Consider the following 25,500-nt stretch of genomic DNA (forward strand, 5'->3'; position numbering starts at 1 on the left):
TTATTCAGTTAGTTTTTTGTTCTGAGCATCTTGTTTTTGCCTCCTCCTTCGGAGCTGCACTTGTAGCTGAAGCTTGTTTGTGAAGAAGAATTGTTTCCAGCCTATTTCCTGCGCAAGTTCTTTCATTTCTGGTGTAATTGTGTCACACAACTTCTTCACAATATTTTCCCATAGTGCATTACTGTTACATACCTAGTTGTAAGAGAAAGTAGAGGCATAAAAACATAATTTGTCTTATTAATTGCTGATTATTTTACTACACAAAACGTGTTTGGATAACACAGACACCTTGTATGAAGGTCACCTGCAGCACAAGCTGCCCACCTATCTTGAAAGACACAGTATTAGTTAAAACTCACAATGACAGCAGGGGAAGTTTTTCCCAGTGTTGCCCAATGCAAGATACTGCATGTTCTTCTGTGAAAAATCTGAGAAGTTTCTTTTGGTATATCAAAGGCCTTTCTGCTGCACTAAAAGGAGCTGTAATGCCACATACTTTCCTGGTATGTACTTCATTGTCCTGGATTCAGCTGGGAGAGTTAATTTCTTCCTAGTAGCTGGTACCGTGCTGTATTTTGGATTTAGTATGAGAAGAATTTTGGTAACGCAGGGATGTTTTAGTTACTGCTGAGCAGTGCTTACACAGAGCCAAGGCCTTTTCTGCTTCTCACACCACTCCACCGAGTGGGCTGGGGAGGGGACATGGTGGGGACACTGACCCAAGGGATATTCCATACCTTACGACATCATGCTCAGTATATAAGCTGGGGGAAAGTTGGCCAGGGGCTGCTGCTCGGAGACTGGCTGGGCATCCGTTAGCGGGTGGTAGGCAATTGCATGACTTGTTTTGTGTATTAATTTCTGTCTTATTAAACTGTCTTTATCTCAAAATCCATGAGTTTTACCTTTTTCCAATTCTGTCCCCATCGCACTGCAGGGGGTGAGCAGAGGGCTGTGTGGTGTTTAGCTGCCTGACGGGTTAAACCACGACATTCATATAGCCCCACTAAAAGCAATGAAGCTGTGCGAGATTATGCCAAAGAACTTGTTAGGACGTATAAATCACATCACAAATTGGTTTTCAAGGTAAGAAAAGGCAGCAAATTGCATTTGGACTTCTTACACGAGAAATGCAATTTTAGGAGCCTTTTAGAAGCACTGTAGGGATTAAGCCTGTTTCTCAGGAGCTGCTTCCCTCATTCAGAGTGACTCCATAAACAGAATCAGGTGGAAATATTGCATTATAAACAGGAAGAAAACAATTATGTAATTTGTTAGATGACAGAACCATCACAAAAAAAAATTAGGAAGATACTCTGAGTATATTATCTGCCCATTGTAAATTATACCAGAGCATAGTAACATTGATTCTTCTCCCAAATGTTCCACTTTTCTAACTGTGTAACTGCAGAGACCTAAGTGGAGTTGCACTACATCACCGCAATGTGAGTGGCTGGAATGCCTGTCACAAGTAGTAACAAAAATAGCAAAGCAAAAGTCCTGGTATAAGTGCTGGTACATGCTGCTGATGTAGCTGGATACCTTGAACTATTTAATTCACTGACTACAGCAAAGCTGTATCAGAGTACGTGTGGTCCTGTTTCTGTTGTTTGGAATTGTGAGAGTGATCACACTGCAGGCACACACAATGTGCTATCAGATTCTAGCAAAGGAGAAGCAGGATTATTGGGGGGAAATCACTGCAGAAGTCCTAATACGAAAATATATGCCGTTTTAAAGTTTTCTTTAAATTTCTGCTTGGTCTCTAACCGTTCTGTTGTTCCTATTAAAAATGGACACAAGTTAAAGATAGAGACTGATTTTTAGTATAAGACTGTATTTCCAAATACAGTGTTCTATTAAAAAATACAGTAAGAAAAAAAGATAGTCACTGTCATTATTGCAGTTTTCTTTCTGTGCCGATGGCTTCTGAACTGCATAATAACAGTGAGCTCTTCTCCACTCTAAATGAGAACAAGCCTGTGCTGGGGCAGCGCAGGGGGTTCGTCCTGGCCCTTGGGTTGGGAACCGGGCTCCCTCTGCCGGGAGCAGCTCCTGGGAGTGCACAAAAGCAGGATTTTCCGTTCCGTAGTTTAATTTTGCCTATCCAAAGACCTCATACAAAATAAACTAAATGAATCCTATCCTGTGCCTGTGCTGGGAGACATCACAATACCAAAGTTTGCTGAAAAAGTCTTTGGAAAACCCACAGAATGCTCCATCAGTGGTGTCCACATTAGGACTTCTGTACATTGTTCCTTTTGAGATGGAGCTTCTTTTACAATACCTAAAAATAGTACCTAGTGAAAATCTAAAATACTTTGAAAAGCATATTGAAAGTGTCTGAATAATCTGGAGAGCTGGATTTATGCTCAGAACCACACGGAGAAATGCCGTGCTTTGGGTAACAAATGAAGATACCTTCTAGTTCAGCCTATGAGGCTGCATTGCACAGATGGATGTACAGAGCCCTTCACACTCCAATTTTCAGTCCTGAGTGCAGAGATTGTTCTGTTTTTCCCTATTTTAAAATACGAATATGCTGTCTTATAATTCCACATAGAGCAGCATTCCAGTCTACACATAAATTAGTCTGGAAATTAAAATTCACAATATTGGGGCAAAGTCCTTAAAAATACTACTGAAATCAGAGAAAGAGGGCATGGCATTACTAGTTGTAATAGGTTATTTAATTGTGCCAATATCTTATGTTTAGTATTATGAAAGTTATTTTTCTAGGATTTCCTTAAATTCCAGAATATCCAAGCCTTTGTGTTAAACTAATGAAAAGTTTACTGCCCTCCACGGTTCCTCGTCCTACTCCACTCACGCTCCGCAAATGACGGATCGATTCCAAATATACTAATAAATAATTTCCTGACCTCCCTTCCAGTCATTCTCTTCCTCTCCTTTAGTAATTTTTAATTCTCTTATCCTCAGCTGATTGTTTCCCAGTCACAGTAGCAACTGTTTCTTCTTCAAACTGAAATAAAGCCCAGAACTCAGCATGCTTATCTACTTCCACCTGCCCTTCATCTCTAAATTCATGACATGCTCTATTTTCCTACCTCACCATTTTCTCCTGTTCTTTCTTTACACTGTCTCCTATTTCTTGTGCTCACTTGAACTCATTCTCACTAAAGCACATGTAATGTCTTTGTAGCCACACCATAGGAAAGGCAGTACAGCCATGTCCTCTTGAACTGTCAGCAGTCTTACATAGAACTTTTATTGAAATTTTGGGCTACATGACCTCAAAATAATACAAACCCTGTGAGTAATCTCCTGATACAATTTAGAGATGTACTCTCTACCAAACGCATGTCCTGTTTTCCAAACTAAAAGGCTAATCTGTCTCTCTGAAGTCTTTCAGAGAGTATCTAGCTGTCACATCAGACTCAAGATGACTAAACCTGTTTTTATCTTCCTCCTAATGTCTCACCATTACTTATGTTTTCAGTAACCGTATAACTTATAACTCGTCAGGCTTCATTCTAGGCTCCTACGGCATCCCTGGGGATAAAAATCAAATTATTTTTAATATGCTTCTCTTCCTATTTTTCATAAGCTAGAACCCTTTCCCCCTGTTTCCTTGTGCTCCTGTCTTTTGTCAAACACTTAAAATGTAAGCTGTCTAGCGATGGCAATGATTTCTTGTTTGTTAATGAGCCTAGCATAAGGAGATCCTAGTCCGTGGTTGAAGTTTCTAGACATTACAATAATACAAATCATAACGCAAAGCATATATTTTACATTACAAATACTTAATCCTGGAAGTAATGCATAACACCCAACCGTGGGTTCCAATGGAATTATCTGGACCATTGTGTTTATATGTGATTTTATATGTGACAAAAGTCTGCATGATAAGCACAGTCTCTCTAACAGCCTAAGATCTAGTTGTTATTGTACCCATTCAGCTGTTTGTATACAGATGATTAATTTATTGTCTCAAACTTTAAGAAAAGCAGACTGATGATTATATCAAATGTGAGATGAATCAAAACCAACACGCTGCACAGCAAGGCTAACCATTTCAAAATAATTTATATATACATATACACATATTTTACCATTTTAAGCTTGCGTGAAACTTGAGAAAGCCTGGCAATGTCTTCAAGGTCCAGAAAGGAAATGATGTACACGAGCAAAGCGACAGGAAGCCGTTCCAGGAGGTCGTATTTACCTTGGCACAGATTGAAAACATGTTCCAGAATGTTGGCACCAAACACTATAGCAATCTGAACTGTGATTAAAAAAAAATAAAACAAAACAAAACAAATTAAAAAAAAAAAAAAAATCACAAACCTAAGGGACAACAGATTTGTAAAAGCCTGAAATTTCTTCCCGATAAACCCACATTATTCAGATACACCTTTAAAAAAAGCAGAAAGGTCAGCTCATTTTTTTAATGTTTTCTAGAGAAAAGAATGTATCTTACATTGAATATTAGTAATTTACAGTATTTCAATTCATCTTAAGAGCTGCTAGTGACATCCAGGAACACTGAGCAGTAAAGCAAGTCTCTAGTTAAAAAACCTGTACGTTGTCTAACATACAGCACACTCTTGTCTCAGCTGAGGAACATTAACAACAGCAGTAAAGCTGAACTGAAACTTGTCCAGACCCATTTTGTCCACTTTTCCATACACATATATATTTACTTACATAAAGACTGTGCTGTTTATTCAGGAGGAGGTTACTAAACCAACTGAAAAAAAAGTACTTTGGCTGTATGCTTTGGGGGAAATGATGGCTCTGACATGAAGAGTCCCTGCAGTTCTGCTTCTTATCTCATGTAGGTACAGTTAACCCACTAAAACGACATGGACAACAGTTATCTTCTACACTGACATGACTTTTTTTGCCTCATTCACTCTGTGATCCAGTACAAAGCCAACTTCTTTTTCTGTAGATCCTTAGTGAGCTACTCCCCATGCTGCATTTATACAGTTGATTATTTCTGCTTCAGTATCCAACTTGGAACTTGGCCTTTTGAATTCAACACTGTTTCTTCAGATCATTTATCTATTTTATCAAATTGCTTTAATAAAAATACTAGCTCATTATAAAACAGGATCCTGAATTTGATTTGTTACACTTCTAATAAATGATCAGTGGTAAATTTTGGAGCAGCATGTTGTTTCCTAAGATCTGATGACATGTATGCAGTCATCCTGATTTGTAAAGAACGTGGTGGGCTTTTGTTTGTTTGTTTTCTTTTGTTTTATTTTGTGGGGTTTTTTTTGTTTTGTTTTCCTCCTCCTTCTCTCCTTTTCATACAGGGATGCAAGGATTTAAGTTTAAAGCAAAATGAATGTTTTTGTATTATGAAATTATTCTAATACATCCAAAGCTGTTTTTGTTGTTTTGGGGATTTGTCTCTCTTTTTTCTTTTTAAACCAACTAGGTTCTATCTTCTCATGTATGTTAAAGTCATAAAAGGAGAGAGAAACAGAATCACAGAAGTTGAAACTATACTGATTATAGGCAGCAAGTGCATCTAATTTTGATGCAGCAGTTTTTCTTTGAAAATATTTTGTTAAAATTACTTACAAAACTGAAGCTTATGTGAATACATTTAAAAGAGCTTTCTAAATTACAACATTTCACTGTTACGATGTTAAGACTTTTTTCTTCTCTTTTTGTTCGAAATATTCTTAATTATGTAGAAGGAAGCTACCACCTTCTTCATGTCTTTGGGTAGATGGCCCAATACTGTTCAAGCTCTTTGCTGCTGCTGTACTGTACTACAAATGCAAACAGTTCACTATTGATTCTCATTTGCTTTTTTGCTTTCCAAACATCTCTGTTCTATATTGTTGGTAATTTTCCTCAAATTCCTTATGCAAGTACAAAAATGTTATACACAGTCAACTGAAAATTGTCTGGCTGATTTAATTCAAGCTGATACATAAGAATGATCCAAATCTTTGCATACTAGGAATGACACTGATAATGTTTTAGTGTGCATCTACTTCCTGTTGAATGATTAAGCAAGCTACCACACGAGTATTTGCTGCTCATTGAGTTTTTCCTGAAAATTATTTATTTCTAGAAATAATAGTGTGACCTATTTTGGCTATTTTATGCCTTATTTAGCTGTATTCATCTTGCTTTACAAAGGTATCTGCAGCTAATGATGAATTTACTGTGAAAGTATACTGCATTTCAGAGTTTTTTTTTTTGTTTGTTTTTTGTTTTTTGTTTTTTGTTTTTTTAAATCAGTAAGGATAACTTAAATATGATTCCAGTATATGTATTTGTGGAGAGCTACAGAAAAAAATTATCTGTGAATACTTAGGAGAACACAGCAGCAAAGCTCCTCTTAACAGGAGGTGAGAAGGAGGTGCAAAAACATCTGATTGTGTGGAACAGCAAGAGCTACGAACAGACATAATATCAATATAACAGTACAACTTCTCACAAACAATAATTTATATTCATAATACTTCTATTTATATTAACATTTTTCTGAAAACAAAATATTTATATTTTATATTAAAATTTTACTAAAAATAAGAGGGGAAAACCCCATGTATGATTTTAAAGACAATTTTAGAAGGAGGAAGAAGTGACTAAATGTTAGGAAAAAATGGCAACTGTGGCTTTCAATTCTTCTTATGGGATATGAAAGCTCTGAACCACCAATAACAAGAAAAAGTAGGCAGATCTTATTTGTAACCTATTGAAAACACATAAGATATCAACAGAAAAATGCATGTTAATAATAATTTAACTATTTGAAGCATTGTACCTGGGCAATGTAAAGCAGAGGTTTTATTGTGACATATTAATATCAAACACTACAGGAAAATCTTACAGTATAAGCAACAAGTAAAAAAACCACAAGCTAAAATCTTCACCAATATACATTCACATATCAAGTCTACTTTTATGAGATAAACTTAAAAAATATTAAATTTTGAAAATAAAACCACTAAAACCTATTGCTAAGATTCAGCTATAAAGTCTATGTACTTCTTGCAAAAAGTAGAGAAGATGACTTTGAAAGTTCAATTTTATAAAAACTGATAATCAATTTAGTAAAATTAAAACATGGGGCAACTCTTTGCCTCTGCTAGTGGAGCTATTATAAACACCTACTGCAAAAAAAGCATCACATATTTAAAGACTCCCTGAGCCACATTCAACAGGCCATCCATTTTCTATTGGTTCATGATGAATTAATTCCTCTTCTAGTAAAAACAAGTGGCAATAATCGGAGTTAAAGATTTGTTTTGTTATAGACTGTGAGTGCTGATGGAAACTTTTTCCATGGTTTGTGCATCTACCCAGTTGCTTGAGCTCAGAATGTGCAGACTCCCCATCAACAGAGCACAGACAGCAGGCACGTGCAGCCTCCCTAACCTTCACTGTTCACTTGAAATGGGCCAGCTGCAGAAGTTATAATGGACATCAGAAACACAAACCTAAACATAGAAAGGCAGACCACATTAACTTACCAGGGCTAAAAATCTCTTGATTGTGCTGTAGGAAGTGTAAGATTTTAATAAGCAAAGCATAGGAAACGTGTTGGTCTTATTTCAGAGCCTAAATGAAGATACACTCCAGTTTACTCTTGAAAACAGGTATATTCTCTTGCAGAAAGTTTCACCCTCTCCCCTACCACCTCAGATTCATAGGAATTCCTTCTCAGGAAAGCAGACCTCCTCTGCCTACGTGTGAATAAGATGATGTCTACCAAAGTTGTTGATAAGGAAAACAGTACTTCATTTTGAAATGACATCTTTCAAGTTCATAATAAAACCAGGATACATATGAAGTCACATCTCTAAGCAAATGTATGTCTGTACATAATCAGAATACAAGAGCAGCTTATTAAAAGCAACAAACAAACAAAATGAGACAAATAGAAACCACAAACCCTCACCAATGCAAGGTGTTTGAGTGCTACCTAGTCTCTTGGGCTACAAAGCCTCAGATCTCAATCCAGTCCCTGCAGGCCCGTTTTCAAACTAGGTCATAGCTCAGACCTCAGCTATTCATTGCAGTTGCTGAATTAATATGTCTTTGGCTTAGTATTTTCAGGAGACCATTTCCTCTGTGAGCCATGACCAACTGTATCTTGTGACATGACATCTCTTAAAACTAATCCATTACCGAGAACCAAGATTAAAAAAAGATGCAGAGCAATCACTACTTGGGATACATAGTCCCATAGAAGCCTGGGAAAAGCATACTTACTTCAGATGCTCTCAGTGGCCAGTCTGTTGGGAGTAGGCTGGAAAACAGCTCTATAAATCTGCATTTTGAGGTTTATTTAGTGGTGTTCCCACTGACTTTGTTTTTCGGGCTGTATGCTCCTAATGTCATGTTGAATTTGTATAATCCTGAGTACCTGTTGCACTTGGTGTTAGTCATGTCAAATCAGATTAAGAATCCAGATGGTTCATGACACAGCCACAAAAACAAATGTGCTGGCACAGAGTATTATAAGGACTGAGTTATTAGCAATAAAAATATTGTTCTCTGGACTATTTTTGTGGCTAATACCTCTCTCATTGTCTTATAATGAAACTACCAGTATTGCTGGGATGAATCCTATATTTACACTTATTGTAATGTATTTTGGTTTTTGCAGTATTCATACCTTAATTTATATTAATAAATTAATGCAAAAAAGCCTGTTAGCCAAAGCAATCACATCTTTCATGAAAGTTACTATAGATAAATATTGCTAGATTATTCCATTATATGTCACAGCAAGTTTGTAATTATTATTGTCATCTTACTCTGAAGAGATGAATTTTGCAAAAAATCCTCATGGGATGCGTATGTTGCTCCAGGTCTTGATTCACGACTTTCACTCCTAAGTGAGATTTTCCACCACCTGAAAATTACCTAGAATTGTGGAATGGGGAGGGAAAAAAAAAAAAAAAAGGAAGAAGACATGATTATCAAGTACCATGGGATAAATACATTGCTAAGATGCAGGACTCCAGTTGTGTAAATATTACTGCATTCTCAAAACAATGTTATCATAAGAGATCAGACCAGTTACATTACCAGTGGCCCTACAACACGCTTCGAAGGACAGTAAACATCCCAAAATGTACCTAAACAAGTGCAAAATGTTTTTACATACCAAATAAAATGTTCCCAACCCCTGCATGCAAATTGTTTGTAGAAATTGAAACACATTTAATGACATCTCAACTTGCAAACCTATAAACATTCTCTTTGTTTTTCATTTAGTTGCAGAGACACAATTCATCAGGCATCAAATTATGTAGTTAAGTAGAAATATCCATTCAACTGCTCAGGCATTCAAAAGTGGCAGTATTAGGAGTTACAATGTCACTCAGACATTTTCTTAGAATCAAAACTAATAGGACAGTTCAAAGCTCAGCACATAGATTGTCTGAAAACTCCAGAAAAAACTCTCCAGAAGTACACAATCAGCTCATATTTTCAGGGTCAGAAAAATAGAAGAAAGCCTGCATTACAAGGCATGGAACTGAGACAAAAGATTAATACGAATAGTAAATTATGTAGCTATGAAATGATGGGGAACAAGCAGCCCTGGGTATCAGTAATTATCCCAGAGTTCTCTTAAAACTTTACATATTTGCTTGAACAGCATGTCAGCTTTTAATATCGACTTTTGTTTTGCTGCTGTCACAAGAAAGGTGTAATCATGTCCCTCCCTCACACAAGTTGTTAGCAAAAATTATGTTCCAAGCAAAAATAGAATTCAGTTGCTGTTGTAGGCAAGGTTTAAAAAAAAAAAAATCTAATCTTACTAATATTAATCTGTTTTATTTCCTTCCATTTTACTGAGCAAAGTGAGGATTTTACATTGTTATCTGGAGAAGTGGATTCCTGACACAATGAGCGATAAAACTGGCGACTGAGAATATTAGTGAGGTGTACATTTCTAAACACACACATGCATATAAAAACATACTCCTTAGAGTCTTATTTTTTTCTACTGGCACATAGAAAAGGAAAATTAAAAGCAAGCCTCGAGTTAACTGTCAATACGTCCCAGAAGACTACTCATGTATACTGACCAAAGAACACAGAGTTAAATTAACTATTACAAATCTTAGATCTGACAACAGTGGTCTACGTTGCTGAACATGAAATTTAACTTTAGATCTCTCTTGTATTTCAATGTCAAAATGTAGATTTTAAAGTTGAGAAGCATTAAGTATCTGGAACTCCTAATGAGTTGCATTCATTCTCATCATTAATTTTCAAATTAAGGCTCAGATTCCAGACAATTTGCTAAGGCAGGCCCACACCAACCATTTCAGTATTCTTCAAGTCTTGCTTGTATTCTGTTGATAGCTCATATATAATAACAGTAAATACGTTTGAACGAAGGCTTAACATCTACATTTGAATGTCAAATATGGCCACCTAAAATGTATTATTTTGATGTTTACTGTGGCTAATACATCATTATAGGGGTAATCAGAATTACTAATCATATTCTAGTAGCATACATATAAAATAGCTTCTATTAACACTCAGACATATCTGCAATACTCTGTAAAATAACTCGTATTATGTGAATAAAAACCATCCTACTCAGTTGCACAGGTTTATTCTATTTTACAATACAGACAACCTTTATTCCTTTGCTGTGAAACGGTTGCCTCTCTGAAGGAAAAAAATCCCATTCATCCAATCTGTATTCTAGAATTTAATTTCAGAAAACCAAATTACACTACTGAAAGATTTTCTATCAGCAGAGTTAACATTTCTGTAATGTTCATGCACACTACAGACCACCATGTTGCTACAATAACACCACTTAATATACTAGTGGTAATATGAAGATTCAATGCAAAAGAGACTGTAAACCACTTGTCATTCTGTTCCAGTCATGATCTTACTACCTGGGAAGGCTTTAGAACTATTATGTCTGTGGCTCACCGTGAGGATAACAGGACAGCAAATGCCATACTGTACTCCAAAAGCTCTATTTATCTCTAGCAGTGTAGGGAGAATCAGCGCAAAAGGCTCCTGCCATTCTTATTTGTGGAAAACATGAGGTGAGAATAAGGTCAGAACAAAACTGATATGCAAATGGAGAAACAAGAGACATCTTCCTACATGTTCCTCAGCTTGCATACCCTTCAAAATGGTATGCAAGAATAGAGTATACTATAGGGGAAAAAAAAATCTTTGTTAAAGGAGAAAATAAATCCACTTAATATGCTTTCTCCGGTTCTTTTTTCATGTTACTGTTGGAAGTGATGTTTCTTAAAACAAAACAAAAAACAAACCCAACATTTCTCAGCACGGAAATGCCAAGAGTAACTGAAAAAGAAAATAGCCACTTGCCCCTAAAAACAATTGCCAAAAATTATTAACGATTACTGTTGCTTTCAACTTCTGAACTTTAATACCTAACAACATTCTTCAGATTAATTTTCTGTATAATCTTATAGATCTAACTATATACAAATTTACAAGTCTCATTATTAAGAAAAGCACAACTATGTTGCACAACAGATTCTAATCTTTTCCTCTGTTCCAGGTGAATGGCCTAAATCCCCAGTCTTTCTTTTTGGCCTTGGATTAGTCACTGCAGGCCAAGCTCTCATTCCCCTGTGCAGTCAAGGAGCCGTTGTGTCTTCTACCAAAAAAAGCAGTTACAGTCTCAGTCTTAGAGACTTTAGCTCTACTAAATCCCTTCTCCCAGGCTATTTTATCCCATATTCTATTACTTTTCCATAGATTAAAAAAAAAAAAAAAAAAAAAAAAATCTCTGCTTTTGGCTGGGTTTTGTGGATTGGAGGAGACCATAAAAACTATATTGCCTTATTCTTTGATTTCAAATGTATCCAAATGCTTTTGGCCCTCCTTTTATCTCATTTTCTCTTGCAGAATATTGTTGTGGTTTTGCTATATCTTCAAATAAATCTATTATTTTTAAAGCATTCAATTTTCATGCACCTCAGTATAGAAATCACCCATTTCACCCTCACATAAAATCTTTAAAAAATAAAAGTGGAATAAATATCAGCATTACTGAATCATCTTCAAGGAGATAACTATAAGATAGACATTTCTAAATCTATGATCTGTATACCTAAATACATTTCAGTTAATTGATTGCTTAAGCTAGTATCAGCTAACCCGTTACCTAAAATTATACAAACCCAAGCTGAATTTCCAAGCGATTAAGAAGTCAGACACTTTCACTAGATTATATAATCTTTTTTTAAACTCTGAAATTAATTAGCACAGTAAAAACTACCATCTTACCTGCTTCCTTCATCTTTCCAGTCCCTGTTAGTGTAGATGCAATTTTACTTTTGAAAAAGCACTCCTGTCATAGTTTTTTCTACTCTTATTCTAAAATAGCTGCATCTAAAATAAAGTTTTTCACACAGTTGCAGCTACATCCACACTGTACCTTCGCATAAGTAATAAAGGAAAATTTGAATAGGACAATAGAAACCTTTATGCTTGGACAGAGCTATGCTTGTTTTGCAACTGAATGAAGTTAGGCTTCTAGGTCACTTAAAAAAAATGCAAAATAGGTACCTTGAAATTTTACTCACTTTTCACCAAGAAGAGGCAAACATTTTATATCTAAACTATGGAACCAAGTAGCACCAACAATGCACAGCTATTTGCAAAAGAACTAAACCAAAACGTTCAATAACTTAGAACTAAACCAAAATGTTCAATAACTTTATGAAGAGCTATAGCAAGGCCAACCTTCTGCATTGACACTGACGCAGCTAAAGCAAATGCTGTTTTGATCCCTGAGGGATAGGCTGTTGAAGAACAGGAACACACATTGGCAATTGTTTCACGCAAGGCTACTAATGGCATATTGTGATTAACTTAAAAGCAAGAATGCAGATCTTGTGGAACTGAAGAATCTGTTAAGTCTCCTTTTTTTCCTCCTGCCTCCAAAACCAACTAGATTCTTGGCAATGAATACACATCCTTTGTTTAAAGAAATATTCCCACTGTGCCTTCATACAGTGTAACAGGCAACATATAGGTATCTCATTAGAAGTTGTGAAACAGTTAAGGTTGGTTTTGAGTTAAAATTATAACATTTATAATGCACATAAAACTTAAGACCTGCTTAAATTACTTTTAGAGTAAATCTCAAGGCAGTGAGGAATAGTCATACAATGCTGTTAAGGTACAACACATATGAACTACAGACTTGCATGTTTCTTTGGAAAGATCCAGAAAGTAATAATGCCTTTCTAGCCTTCACAGCTTGCAGAACATAACAATCCAACTGTGCTACTTCCACTGCAACTGTTCAACAAACATTCTGTGGTCTTAGTTACATACTCCACAAATTATTTCATAACTACTACAATATATAGCACATTTCTTAAAGTACTGGTGAAATATGGATTCAGGAACGGTTGTGTGATTTGAAGTTTTTAATCATACAGAGAGATGGAAGCACAGAAGAAAACAGAGTTGACTTCTGTCTGTTTGCTTTGACTTTTTTTTTTTAAATAAACAAACTTTATTTTTCTGCTTGATTTTGAACATTTGCAATTAAAGGTTTTACTTTGCTATGACTGACCAAAAGAGATTACGCTGAGAGTCTTGATTTGGTTAACATGAAAGAATGTTAACAGCATTCACTAGCAAATGCAGCCTGGTAGAATGAACTACACTGGTTTCAGGGTGTGCGTGTGTGTGTGGGTGAAAGAACACTTGCGTACTTCAAAATTGCTGGCAGGTTTTGACCTGCTCCATTGGATAAGAAGGTAAAATGGACTATCAACAGGTTGCAGTTAATGAAGCCTTCATTTATTTAGGGTTTCAAGAAGTCTTTGAAGAATAACTTTCTAGGAGTAAGAACAGAAAATGAACCATATCTGTGTGCAAAACAGTGCAAGAGTTCACCAAACCAAAATTAAACCAAACCCCTGCACTGATGCCATTCCACAGTCCAGGCATGTGCAATATGAAATGAAACGGGTACTAGCTGTTGCCTGTTGTGTCTGTGAAATTGGATGATTTTTGCTTTTCTTCTGGCAAATTATTACCCTTTTTTCAAATTTGAAGTACAGCTTACAACACCCATGCTTCATTTGGCAATTGCTACAAAATTCTATATTTGCATTTGCTATCATAGAGGAAGTTATACAAATTACTATTTTGTCTACACTGATAGGACCACATCTGTACAGTGGTTTCCTTCTCATGTGTGCTCATGAGAAAAAAAAAAAAAGTCTCTCTGGCATTTCTAAGACATAGTCAAATTTTCAATCTTTCTATGGGATGTCCAGTTCAGATATACCAAAGAGTCTGAAGTGCAAAACCTAATGTGCTAAAGAAACTGTTCTATAAGAAAAAAATAAGTTATCTCAGACCATCGGGTCCATCAGGTTGAAATTTTGGACAACAGTGTGTACTTGAAAGTTTCTACAGATTCTTCTCATGATCACAATAGTCATTATGCAAGCCTACATACTCCCTTCCCCTACATCTGCTTTGGAGAAAAAAAAATACTATTAACAGAAAGAAAAAATAAAAAATTTAGTTAGCAACAAAAATAAAACAATGACTGAAGTAGAATACAACTGAAAAGACAATGGCATGTGGAAAGAAAGATAATTTCCTAGTGTCAATGCAAACTGTTTCATGAGCTGCTATTAACAAACATTTCAAGTGCATTGAGAAGAACAGATAATAGTAGTCACAATTCCAGAATTTCATATGTAGCAACTACGAAGCTGTTTCTTTTACCACCACTTCACTCATACTCAGAAACATCAATCCACTTCAGCTAAGGTCTGCGTGCGGGTGCGTGCATAGCTATCAAATGCTTCCAACTTAAGGTATCTAAAAAACATTTTAGTAAAATACAGGAGGAAGATGGAATAAAGTTATTGTCTTTTCCTTTGGGGGAATGCAGTAGTTATGTTTGAGCAAGAAATCTGCTGCCTCACCATGGTCTCTTCCATTCCTCTCAGCTACAGAACTGGTTTACTCCTATATTAATATCTTTCCTCATTGGTTTTCCCAGAGCTTTCAAGGGGAAAGGGGGAGAAAAAAAAAGAAGAAGAAGAAAAAAAATAAGACAAAACCTCCTAAAGATCTTGATCACAGATGCTTACAGCACAGGCGCTTTGGAGGCTAACTTCTACTTTTATACAGACTAGTGTACACAGATCAGAGAAAACAACACAACAGCAGAAGAGTGAGAGACAATGCAGAAGGTATGTGCTGAGGGGAAAGCAACACTATCAGAGGGAATAAAAAAATTACTCTTGAGGATCACAGTCTTCAATTATGAGCATGATACTTACCATTATTAACGTGATTAAACAGGCAGGCCTAGATAAAACTGCCACAATGAGATTACTCAACTGTTTAACAGAACAAAGGATGCTAGATTGCTAAGTGCAAGACATAACATTCCTTTCTAGATGGATAAGGCATTGACAGGTTTCATTTGAACCCAATTATTTTAAGTTTCATCCTCCTTAGTTCAGTTTCAAGGTCTCCTTGTTGCAATTTCAGGTCTCATCTATGCTTTAATTTTTTTTTTTTTTCTTCATTAGAGTAAAAAAACCCAATCAATAGAACAGCCAGACTCCCTGGTATGTGTATAAAAAGTCCCAAAGTACAGCAATGTTACAATGGGAAGTCCTTTTCTAGGGAATCTGCATCTCCTTCAGCAGGGTATATGCAATCCTTTTTATTACAGATGAAGTCTTAGTGCAATTATCCCACTGCTTCCTTCTTGCATAAGTCTTATCATCGTGATTTGTACACATTTGCAACCAGGCTAATCTAATATCTATTGAAAAGTGTTTTGCTATATTCTTATGTGGTCAGCTCACTTTTAGCACTGACATCTCTTACTCTAAATTTTGAGAAACATCTATTGTGCTGTCCCATAAAATGTGTTTTTCTTAAAATGTGTCCCATAAAATGTGTCTCAATGTGTTTTTCAAAGTTCCCTTGCTGTCTATTTACAGCTTTAATTCCACCTGATCAAATGACAGGAACACTAAAGAATCCATCACATTGTGCAGGCATTCTGATATAGTTGATTCCTACCCATGTCACCAGTTTTCAGAAAAAACTGTGGTGACAAGTATGGCCTTGTTATCTACCAGTTATCAACTCAGTACTACAGGTAGCATGCTCTCTGAAAAGTTGGTGTGGTGTTTTTTGTTTGTTTTGTCTTGTGTGTGTGTGCGTGTGTTTTTTTCTCTCTGTGTCTTGAAACACTAGTTTTGCCCAGTCCAAATTTAATTACTTATTTTACATGAAACTTAACACTTGCTACCCGTAGGTTTCAGTCTCATTGTAAACTGCATAGGAGCAAACCACACAATTCAGCTCTAGCACCAACTTAGCAAATGCTGAAACGTACCCTTTCATTATCAATTGTCATGATAATTTATGTGCATGTATATTAAAAACATACATTGCATTTTCTGTTCACAAGTATGTGTTTGCTCTTTTGATGCTTTCCAGTTCCACAGCCTCTCTTGCCTGCAATCCCCATCTGTTGTCATTCCTTTCACTCTGTTTTTCACTATCATCCTATTATGTTATTTAGGACTAGCTTCATACACTCTCGTAGGTTTCTGCTTGTACAATGTCATTTTGCCTTTTCGACAAGTGATTTTGATGACTGTGTTGTACACTAGCATTCTTTTTTCTAGTTACTACCCTTCTACATATAATTTGTCTAATACAGGCTTTATCCAACAAATGACATTGACACTGGTTGCACCCAGTGTACAGTTTGAATCTAATTTAGTGAAGTCCATCCAGAAGCTGCAGGCACTTTGGTTTAATTTAGGCTTATTTCAGTTTAACACAAATTGATTTCGTTTATACCAAATCAAAATCAAGTAAATCTTTACAGTAGACGCCCATAGAGAAGTTTAGACCAGCCTTTTAAAGTCTGTTTAAACACAAATTTTAAATTACACTGGTGCATCTTTGGTAAGACCTTTCATAGCCTAGCACACCTTGAGATAAAAATCCTGATCCTCTTCTTTCCTTCTTCCTTCCCTTGAACACATTACTGAGCACATTTAATTATTTTTTTGATAAATGAACAAAATAAAAATATATGGTATTGCTAGTCAAGTAAACATATCTGATAGCTCTTCATGAGGAATGCTGCCATGTATGTGGAAAATGAAATAAGGAAAATTGCTCTTGGTTAATAAAGGCAACAGAAAAGAAGAAATAATTATTTTCATAACTTGAAGAAGGGAAACTGGAAATGAGAAAACAGAGAGGAACACAAACTTACCCTTGGTAACACAAAAGTAGAATTACTCCTGAGTCTTCCCAAGACAGAGTGCAAAAGGGATAAGGGATGTACTACCTAAAGTGAAGAATATAACTCAATCTTTCTCTGGAAGAACAAGCTCTGACAATAATGAACACATAAACAACAGACACTCAGGTACAGTATGAAACATTCACTTAATTAGGTGGAAGATAGTGGTGATTGCTTACCTTGAGAAACTATTACAGCTTCATGACCTGAAAATCAGTCTTGGCAGGTAGAACTAGATCGAGCATGATACCTTTGAAGAAAGCCACAAATATTAAAGCCATGCATAAAACTTAAAATAAAATGGGAGCTTAAACATTGCAATTCAGTGTGATACTGCTGTCTGCATACCAAAGACTAGTTATAAGTGGACAAAAACCAGTCCAGACCAAAAAAAAAAAAAAAAAAAATCATCTTTGGGTTACCAGTGATACAGAAAAACAGATTAATAGCAAATAACACAGAATTAACAAAAATTACTTCATTATCTTTAAAAAACCTTAATTGAAATTGATATGAGAATATCCCAATGCATCTTCAAATAACAGCTCAACCACTTATATTTCCGTATATAATGTCTACTGCAGAGAAACCTTGATCTACCAAGAGGAGAATCCCTGAAATGCCAACATTGCTACTTCAGCACATCACAAACTGCATTTCCGTCCCAATTTTCCTGTGTCATTTGGATTCTTGTGCTGGATTACATCTTCAATATTTCAGCATGACCAAAGAATTCCCAAATCTTCTCCAAAACTTTATGGATAAGACCTAGCAACTGCATACATTCAGTGGTGGCAGTTATGGAAGAAGTGAGATATATTATCAGGCATCCAAACTATAACACAACATCACAACATTGCTAAACAAACATATTTTAGCTTTGGAGAGAAACAGCTGACAGCAATATCCATGTTTTCCCAATACAGCATTAGTTCCCCAGGGAAACAGTTTCCATTTTCCAACCAGCTCTACTGTTTAATTGGATATCTGAATTAGAGACAGTGAAGTCCCTATATTTTGGACTTAACAAACATTTTCCTGACAATAACTGCTTAATATGGTGTGATACCATTACCATGATAGTGTTCAATTATTTTGGAAATGCACTTTTTCAGCATAACAGAGCATTTCCTGAGCTGGAACAAAATGGCTTCCTTCTCCTGAAGTCATCAAACTATGCTTGAAATGATTCTAATTTAATACAACAACAACAAGTTGCTAGTTCTATGCAATTACATTTCTGTGCTCTTTTTGCTTGTTAAGAACTCAAATTCTCTGTTTGAAATGTCAAAGAAAAGACTTGAATAGAATTGGTCCAGCTAGGCAATAACTGGTATGGCATCCTTCACGTTTCAAATGTAAATAAAATAGTATGACTTTGAAAAAGATTAATCTCCCACAGATCTTTACTTAAAATCATACTTATCTTGCAAAAAAGTGTTTCTTCTAACATGAAATTCATTTTGGCTTAATTACTATAATAACACCTGTTAGGTTTATTTCCCCAGTCCATCTGGCTTAAGCACTTCAAATGGCATCTTCCATCAATCAAATCCGTTAAATGTCAAATGTCATCATTAGGACTTAAAAAGAAGCCCAAGATACAAAGGCAACACTTAGTTAATTTCATAGTACTATTTTTCAAAATGGAGGAACTATCCTTACAGGTTTCAATGGAGCCTGAAGGCACCCACAACTGAAAACCAACCAGCCCACAATCACTTGAACAATTACTTATTAATGTATCCTAAAACTAATTAAAAAGAAGTCAAAGATATTTTTTTTCTTAATTTAGGGTTTATAGAGATCTGACATGTGATTGGGTTGTTTATGGAAAAGGGATTTTTAAAAAAATAATTTAATATATAAGCGCTATAGGTTCCAAATTTTTGCTTACAACTAAAAAAGCCAGGAAAAAAAATATATTTTTGAAATGAAAACAATTAATTATAGGAACTTTAAAGAAAATATTGTAGTTCTCAGTATCCAAAACAATACGCTGTGCTCAGAATATACTGATTTAATCAGAAAGATGTAGAAGTGAACACTAAACAATAGGAGCAATGGTGGGTAAAGAACAAGAACTGTTTGCCTAGTTACTTACACTATTTGCTTACCTAGATGTCCTGTATATATTTGTTAGAAAACTTAGTTGCTGATCTCTGACCAAACATACAATTTTGCAGTCACATATTTGATAAAATTCAGTTATCCTGACTGTTATATAAGCAGAATATTGCAAAGAATGGAATATTGCACAGAGCAATGTTAATTTTGTGTACATATGACCCTTGCCTTTTATGAGTAAGTAGCTAAACATTTGACTAACATGACAAAATCCTCTGATTAGTGCAGCATTCATTAAACAGTGACAGATGCTAGTATTAATTACACGTTGAGTGGATCATTTTCCCATTATGTTTCTTTTGTTACCAGCCTCATCCTTCTAGTTATCAGCCAGTCCTATAAGCAGATTAATCACCAGACCTTTTTTTTTTTGTTGGGGGGAGGGCATGTGTCCATATTCCTTGTTTGACCAAAATGAGTGATGGACCTTTTCCACACTACTCCACCACCTGGATTCCTCTCTTGCACTTTTCAAAACCTGTACTTATCATCTGCTAGACAGCTTATAAGAAATTTTATTTGAAAGGTTATTTGTGTGGCTATCTCAAGTCATCTGATGCTTAATGTTGGAAGCCATATGATCTATTGTTTGCTTTGTACAAACAGATCATGTCTACTGTTGTTTGTGACAAACCTTGCCAAATTATAACCAGCATTATTAATTTGGCATTTCAAGAGTGACTGAAAAACATGTACAGTGAAAGGTGGATGTGGAAAGGCATATGTTAAACCAGGTGGCATTCTTGATGTCAGTCTTGAGACAAAAAATATTCCCATTTGATGTAATATACACGCACTCACACAAAACCACAACTATCCACTCTTCTCATGATTTCTAGCAGGATTCCTAGCACACATTTGATAGCCAAGCATGTTTTTCTATTTAGCATGTTTATCCTGAAATCTATACCAGCTTCTCCCTCATAACAACTCAAAGCACTCCTGGAGGGGAAAAAAAAAAATATAATACAAATGGCAAAGTTGTTAATTTAGAAATAATTTCTGCCATAAACCGGAAGGTTATAAATTGAAAGTTGACAAAGGAAAAAGACATTGGAATAATAACTGATCAAAGGACAAGAGTCACTAATGTGATTTTGGTAGAGTTAAATACAATTCTAAAATTTAAATCAACAGGATTTTCCAGAAGACACAGGGAAGTAACAATGCCTTTGCACATGGTACTTGTAAGACTTAAGAACAAAAGTTCTAATGGGGAGAAATGCAGCAAAAAGATACTAAAGCGACCAGGAAGTAGACAGTCTGTTTCACAAATGGAGACTGAAAACAACAAAATAAACGCTATCAAGACGGTGTCATATATATGATATTTTATATGTATATATACGCACATATATGCACATGTATATAACACTGTTACCTACACCGAAGAGCAGTATTCAAACTAAAAGATACCTACATGTAAAATAAGCTGTAAGTTATTCTGTGTAACTGCATTTCTAACCATCAGAAAAGTGATGATATGGAGCAGTTGTGTGTGAAGCAGCAAGGCAAAAAAGCCTCACTATGTTTGAAACACACCAAGTCCCATTCATGCTCAGAGGATCCATTATGTGGCTGGAGGAAACAGCAGGGACTGGGACTTGATGACCCAAAGTTGTCTCTTTCAGTCGTATTTCTGCAGTGGGACTGGCAGATGCCCACACAGGGGCATTTACATTTGTAAATTTACGATTGCAGCCTTAAAACAGATACTTAAAAAAGAAATCTTTTCACCAGTGGTTCAAAAGATCTCTCCTTCTACACAATCCAATTGACTGAACTGTATTCCATGAGTACTCACTTATGCATCTGTACCTCTATACAGTCTACTTTTAGAAGAGTTATTTGTGATGTGTTACAAGGCTCTCCCCTTCTCCTTATGGTTCCTCCTTGAAGTAGCTTATGCAGAAACTAGCTGGGAATCTTCCCTTTCTAACTTCGCAATGCAAATGTATACTTGCTGCCCAGGAGTCAATACCTTTGTTTATAAAGTCCTGATTAATGGCTCTGATTTTGAAATGTAATTGTAATTGAATTTGTAGCTGGGATGGAGGCTGTCTCCTGCTGTAAAATGAAGTTACCATCAGGTTCTCCTCATCGCATTTCAGACACAAATACACGCACACAGACAAGTGGATGCATTTCTAGCCTTTTTTTTTTTTTTCTTTTCCCAACTATGGTTGCATTATTGGTTAGAAGAGTTCAAAGTAGTCTCCACGTTTTTCTGCTTCCAATACCATTTGCCTGTAGCAGGCCTTGCTTTCCTTTTTCTGGGTGTCCTAGTTTCTCTGGATTCAGGTTAAAGACAAACATGCATACTGAAGTACACCTTGCTATTATTACAATTGACAATAATGAAAGTAATAAATAAATGTTTTCTGATTTATTTTGCAGTAAAAAAAATCATTAACATGCTTACAGCTGAGGATGTGTGCTCCTGTGCTATCGCACCCTAAGTACTCTTTTTCTCAGTCTTGTTCTTTTTAATGACAATTAACTTTGCTCTCAGAGATGTCCTTTCTTTTAATTTACAGCAATTACAGTTCATTTAGTTTTAGTTCCACAGTGCACAATAGTTTGGGCCTACTGTCTTGATCTTGAGGCAGTAGCAGACTTCAAAAATGCTTTCTGGAGAACATCCTTGACATATGAGGCTGTATGATGGAAGAAAGATGTCAGTTCCCTAGAATGAGGGGAAAAAGCTAAACAAAAGCCACAGACATTTCACATGACTTGTTCAAACACAAAGCCTGCTGCCATGGGCTTGGTTTTCTCCCAAGATATGGCCTCCTTATCCAGCTAAATTTTTTTGCCCTAACACATTCCTAAGATTATCTGAACTTGTACAGGACTTCTGGTCCTGTGGCAGTTTGACTTGATAGTCAGTTGATACCTGAAAATTCTGGACATGACCACAGGTACATGCACTCTGGAGCTGTACACGACATGCTGGGCAAATTAATAACATAATCCTGAAGGAATTGAATTTACTGCACATGCAAAGCCCAAGTAAACCAGTCAAAGTAGGACAACACAGAAATATGGGAGCCTTCATACAAATCCACCATGCAGCCACTTTTGTTTTTAAAGAAAAACAATGGACTGATTTGAAACCACTGACTTTGAAGAATGGGACTATTCAGAGTAGCAAATTTCAGCATTCATGTAATTGTGCAAGGTTTGAGGCTTAGACTGTAAGGTCTTTCAGGAAATGACTAAGATTTACTAGGAGACTGCAAGATAGCATACTGGCAACACGAACCAACAACAAGGCCTCCTGGATGCTAGCACAGTATGGCTGAATGTGTTTTACAAGATATTATGCATAACCTGGCACATCAGTGATGCCTATATCTTCAATTACTATTTTTGACACAGATCTCTTCTCAGGAGACTCCATAGCCTGCAGAAAGGCCAGCTAGCATCTAGAAGTTTTACATGTACAGCAGATAAAACTGCAGGGATTACTTGTGTGAAGTTAGCTGTTTTCAGCAAGTGACTGAATTGGGAAGTTTTGCTGGAATCAGATACATCAACTTCAGAGGATGTAGTGGTATATTCAAATACGTATGTTCACTGCATCATACTCAAATGATCTTACTGGCATAAAATCAGAACAAAGTTCTTTGGATAATACAAACTGGTTCTTTTTCAATGACACTAACTTCCTGGTCATACTTTTGCACAATAAACGTTTACATAATTTATAACTTGCTTCCACTGACAGTTACAAAGCTTTTTGCACAGTTTATGTTCACTGACTTTGGTTTATTTTAAGAATATATTTGGGCAGCTGAAAACAAAACCAAAAATACGTATCTGTAGTGTTCGACAGGAAACTGATATGAGAAGCAAAAAATGAAAATAATATGGATCATCTTATTTTTATTATCTGAGTGCAAAAATGAATGGTAAAAACCCTGTAACACTCAATTACATATTCCATGAACAAGCACAGCACTGATATGATTCCCATGAGGTCAATGGGACAGGCGCATCCCAAGACTTCAGCTACAGGAACGCAAGTATTTCCCAGCTATTGTGCTGCACCATAATTGCTCTCAGTTTTGGTGGAACTCAAAGCTCCCTAAGGTTGCCTTGTCAGTTTTACCTTTTTTTTTTTTTTAATTAAGAGAAAAAAAACAAAAGCCCTTCTGAAACTGCTAAAGACACTAGTGATTTAAAAGGAAAATCTTGGCATCAGAGAGACCGAAAGAAGGAGCATATAAAATACAGAACACAAATCATTTGGAATCGTAGCTGAACCTCAGTTTGTCACCTCCCCGTCTCCCTAATTTCTCAGTTGCATACCTGATAATTCCCTCATCTCTGAAATAAAATATGATCACTATTGTGGTTTACTTTGGGAAAACAAACCAAAAACTTCCTCCTAGTTTCCAAATACATTGTATTTTGTTCCAGTGAGATATTTTTAAAACTTTCTCAGAAAAATTTTTGAAACTTCACAACTTCTAAATCCGTACGTCCAGCCTGAGACAAGCATCTATGTTCACCTCTTATGCATACATAGTCAACCCAGTCAAAAACAGGCCAAACTGAAACAAAAATTATACATTTAAATTTTTATTTCATAACCATACGAACTCATGATCAGATTTGTTAAATCTCGCTCGTTTACTGTCAAATATTCTTCATCAATGATTACTATTGGATTATTCTAAAAAATGTTATTTCAGCATATTTTGCAGCATTTTTCGAAAAAAGTTAAAAAAATATTTCGTGATTTTTAGCATTGCTTATTTCCCTGACTGAAAAAACAGTTATGTATGCAGCCATAAGGCAGGACACCTAAACATCTTTGGGTACCATATGGAAAACATACACAGCCTTCCCATTCCCAGATGGGCAGTTTAATTTTATTTTCCTGGAACGAGGTTTTAAACTATTGTTCCCTCTCCCTTAAGCCTAGTTAATTTGAGAATGCAGCTAAATTTGATTTTCCTTAGAAGCACTGTGATGTTATTTAAGGATTTATTTATTTACTTTACACGTTAGCTTTGCATTTATTTATAAGGCAGTTTTCAGAGTAAAGTAGATTTAAGGTTACAAAAATCACAGATGTGTATATACTTTTATTTCCCAAGTCTACTGGCTCACTGTTGTGAAGGATCTTTATTTCCCCCTCCCTTCCTCTGGCCCTCACCCACAGCCCCTTCCCACAGGCTGGGGAAGCTCTAGGCAGAAGGAATCTCCCACATACCGAGGCTCCTCGTCCAGACACACTTTTACCTACACTAGGAAAAAAACCCTTTTTGGTGGTAAACCCTTGCTGCTCCCCCGCTACTTACCGACAGCCATCCTGAGGCTGCAGTAAGGCGCTCCCAGCCCTCAGGAGGCCAACCCAGCAGCGCCTACTGGCAGGACCTCCCGCATCACAACCTGGTGGCGTTAACAGGCTACCCCCGCCCTTCCCCGCCAGCCCTCCGTCCCTCACCAGCCTGTCCTCAAGGACGGGCCCTCACAAAGCCGCCGGCTGCCTCAGGAGCCGGGGGCGGGCAGGCCCAGCTGCCTTCCTTCCCGGGTGGAGGCCGAAACGGCAATCGTGAGGTGAAGGAAAGGGAACGGCGGGGCAGACGCCGCTCCCCGCCCGCGGGCGGCCCAGCACCCACCTGGCGCTGGGTGACGAGCAGCTGGCAGAAGTCCTTGCTGGGGGCCGGGGCCTGCCCGCGCGTTTCGAACAGCACCTCCTGCAGCAGCGACGCCATTTTGGGACGCTGGAAGGCGGTGTCTATGGCAACCAGGAAGAGGCGGACATCACGCGGGGTCACCGGGAGCCCAGCCCCCTCTTAAAGGAGCAGGCCCGATAGTACCGCGGTGGCCGGGCAGGGTCTTGGCCCCCGCTGCCGGCAGAGCCCCGCTCCCCGCCGGCTCCGCCTCTCTCCCGCGCCCCCCGCACGCACCCGAGGGGAGGCACTCGCGCGGACCCAGGGGTGACGACCCCGGCGGAGGGATACTGACCACCGAACGCCGAGTCCGCGGAGCGCAGGGAGCGGGGTGCGCACACGGCTGCCGTGGGGGCTGCGTGGGGGGCGGCAGCCGGGCCAGGGCCGCCCGTCGGGCCAGGG

General features: G+C 37.1%; 1 protein-coding gene across 1 annotated transcript; it reads right to left on the reverse strand.

Annotated features, from left to right (window-relative positions):
* FBXO36 (F-box protein 36) lies at window positions 1-25,494 on the reverse strand (the record flags this gene model as incomplete). The annotated part of the gene is made up of 5 exons (XM_082054930.1): window positions 25,394-25,494; window positions 25,045-25,163; window positions 8,757-8,865; window positions 4,074-4,246; window positions 1-192 (listed from the first exon to the last, which is right to left on the reverse strand). Exons 2-5 carry the CDS (start codon window positions 25,138-25,140, stop codon window positions 1-3), a joined length of 570 nt encoding a protein of 189 aa, XP_081911056.1. The 5' UTR covers window positions 25,141-25,163; window positions 25,394-25,494.
* Window positions 25,495-25,500: the final 6 nt, after the last annotated feature.

The sequence above is a fragment of the Streptopelia decaocto genome, assembly GCF_964273445.1.
Source record: "Streptopelia decaocto genome assembly, chromosome: 6".
NCBI classification, from domain to species: Eukaryota; Metazoa; Chordata; class Aves; order Columbiformes; family Columbidae; genus Streptopelia; species Streptopelia decaocto.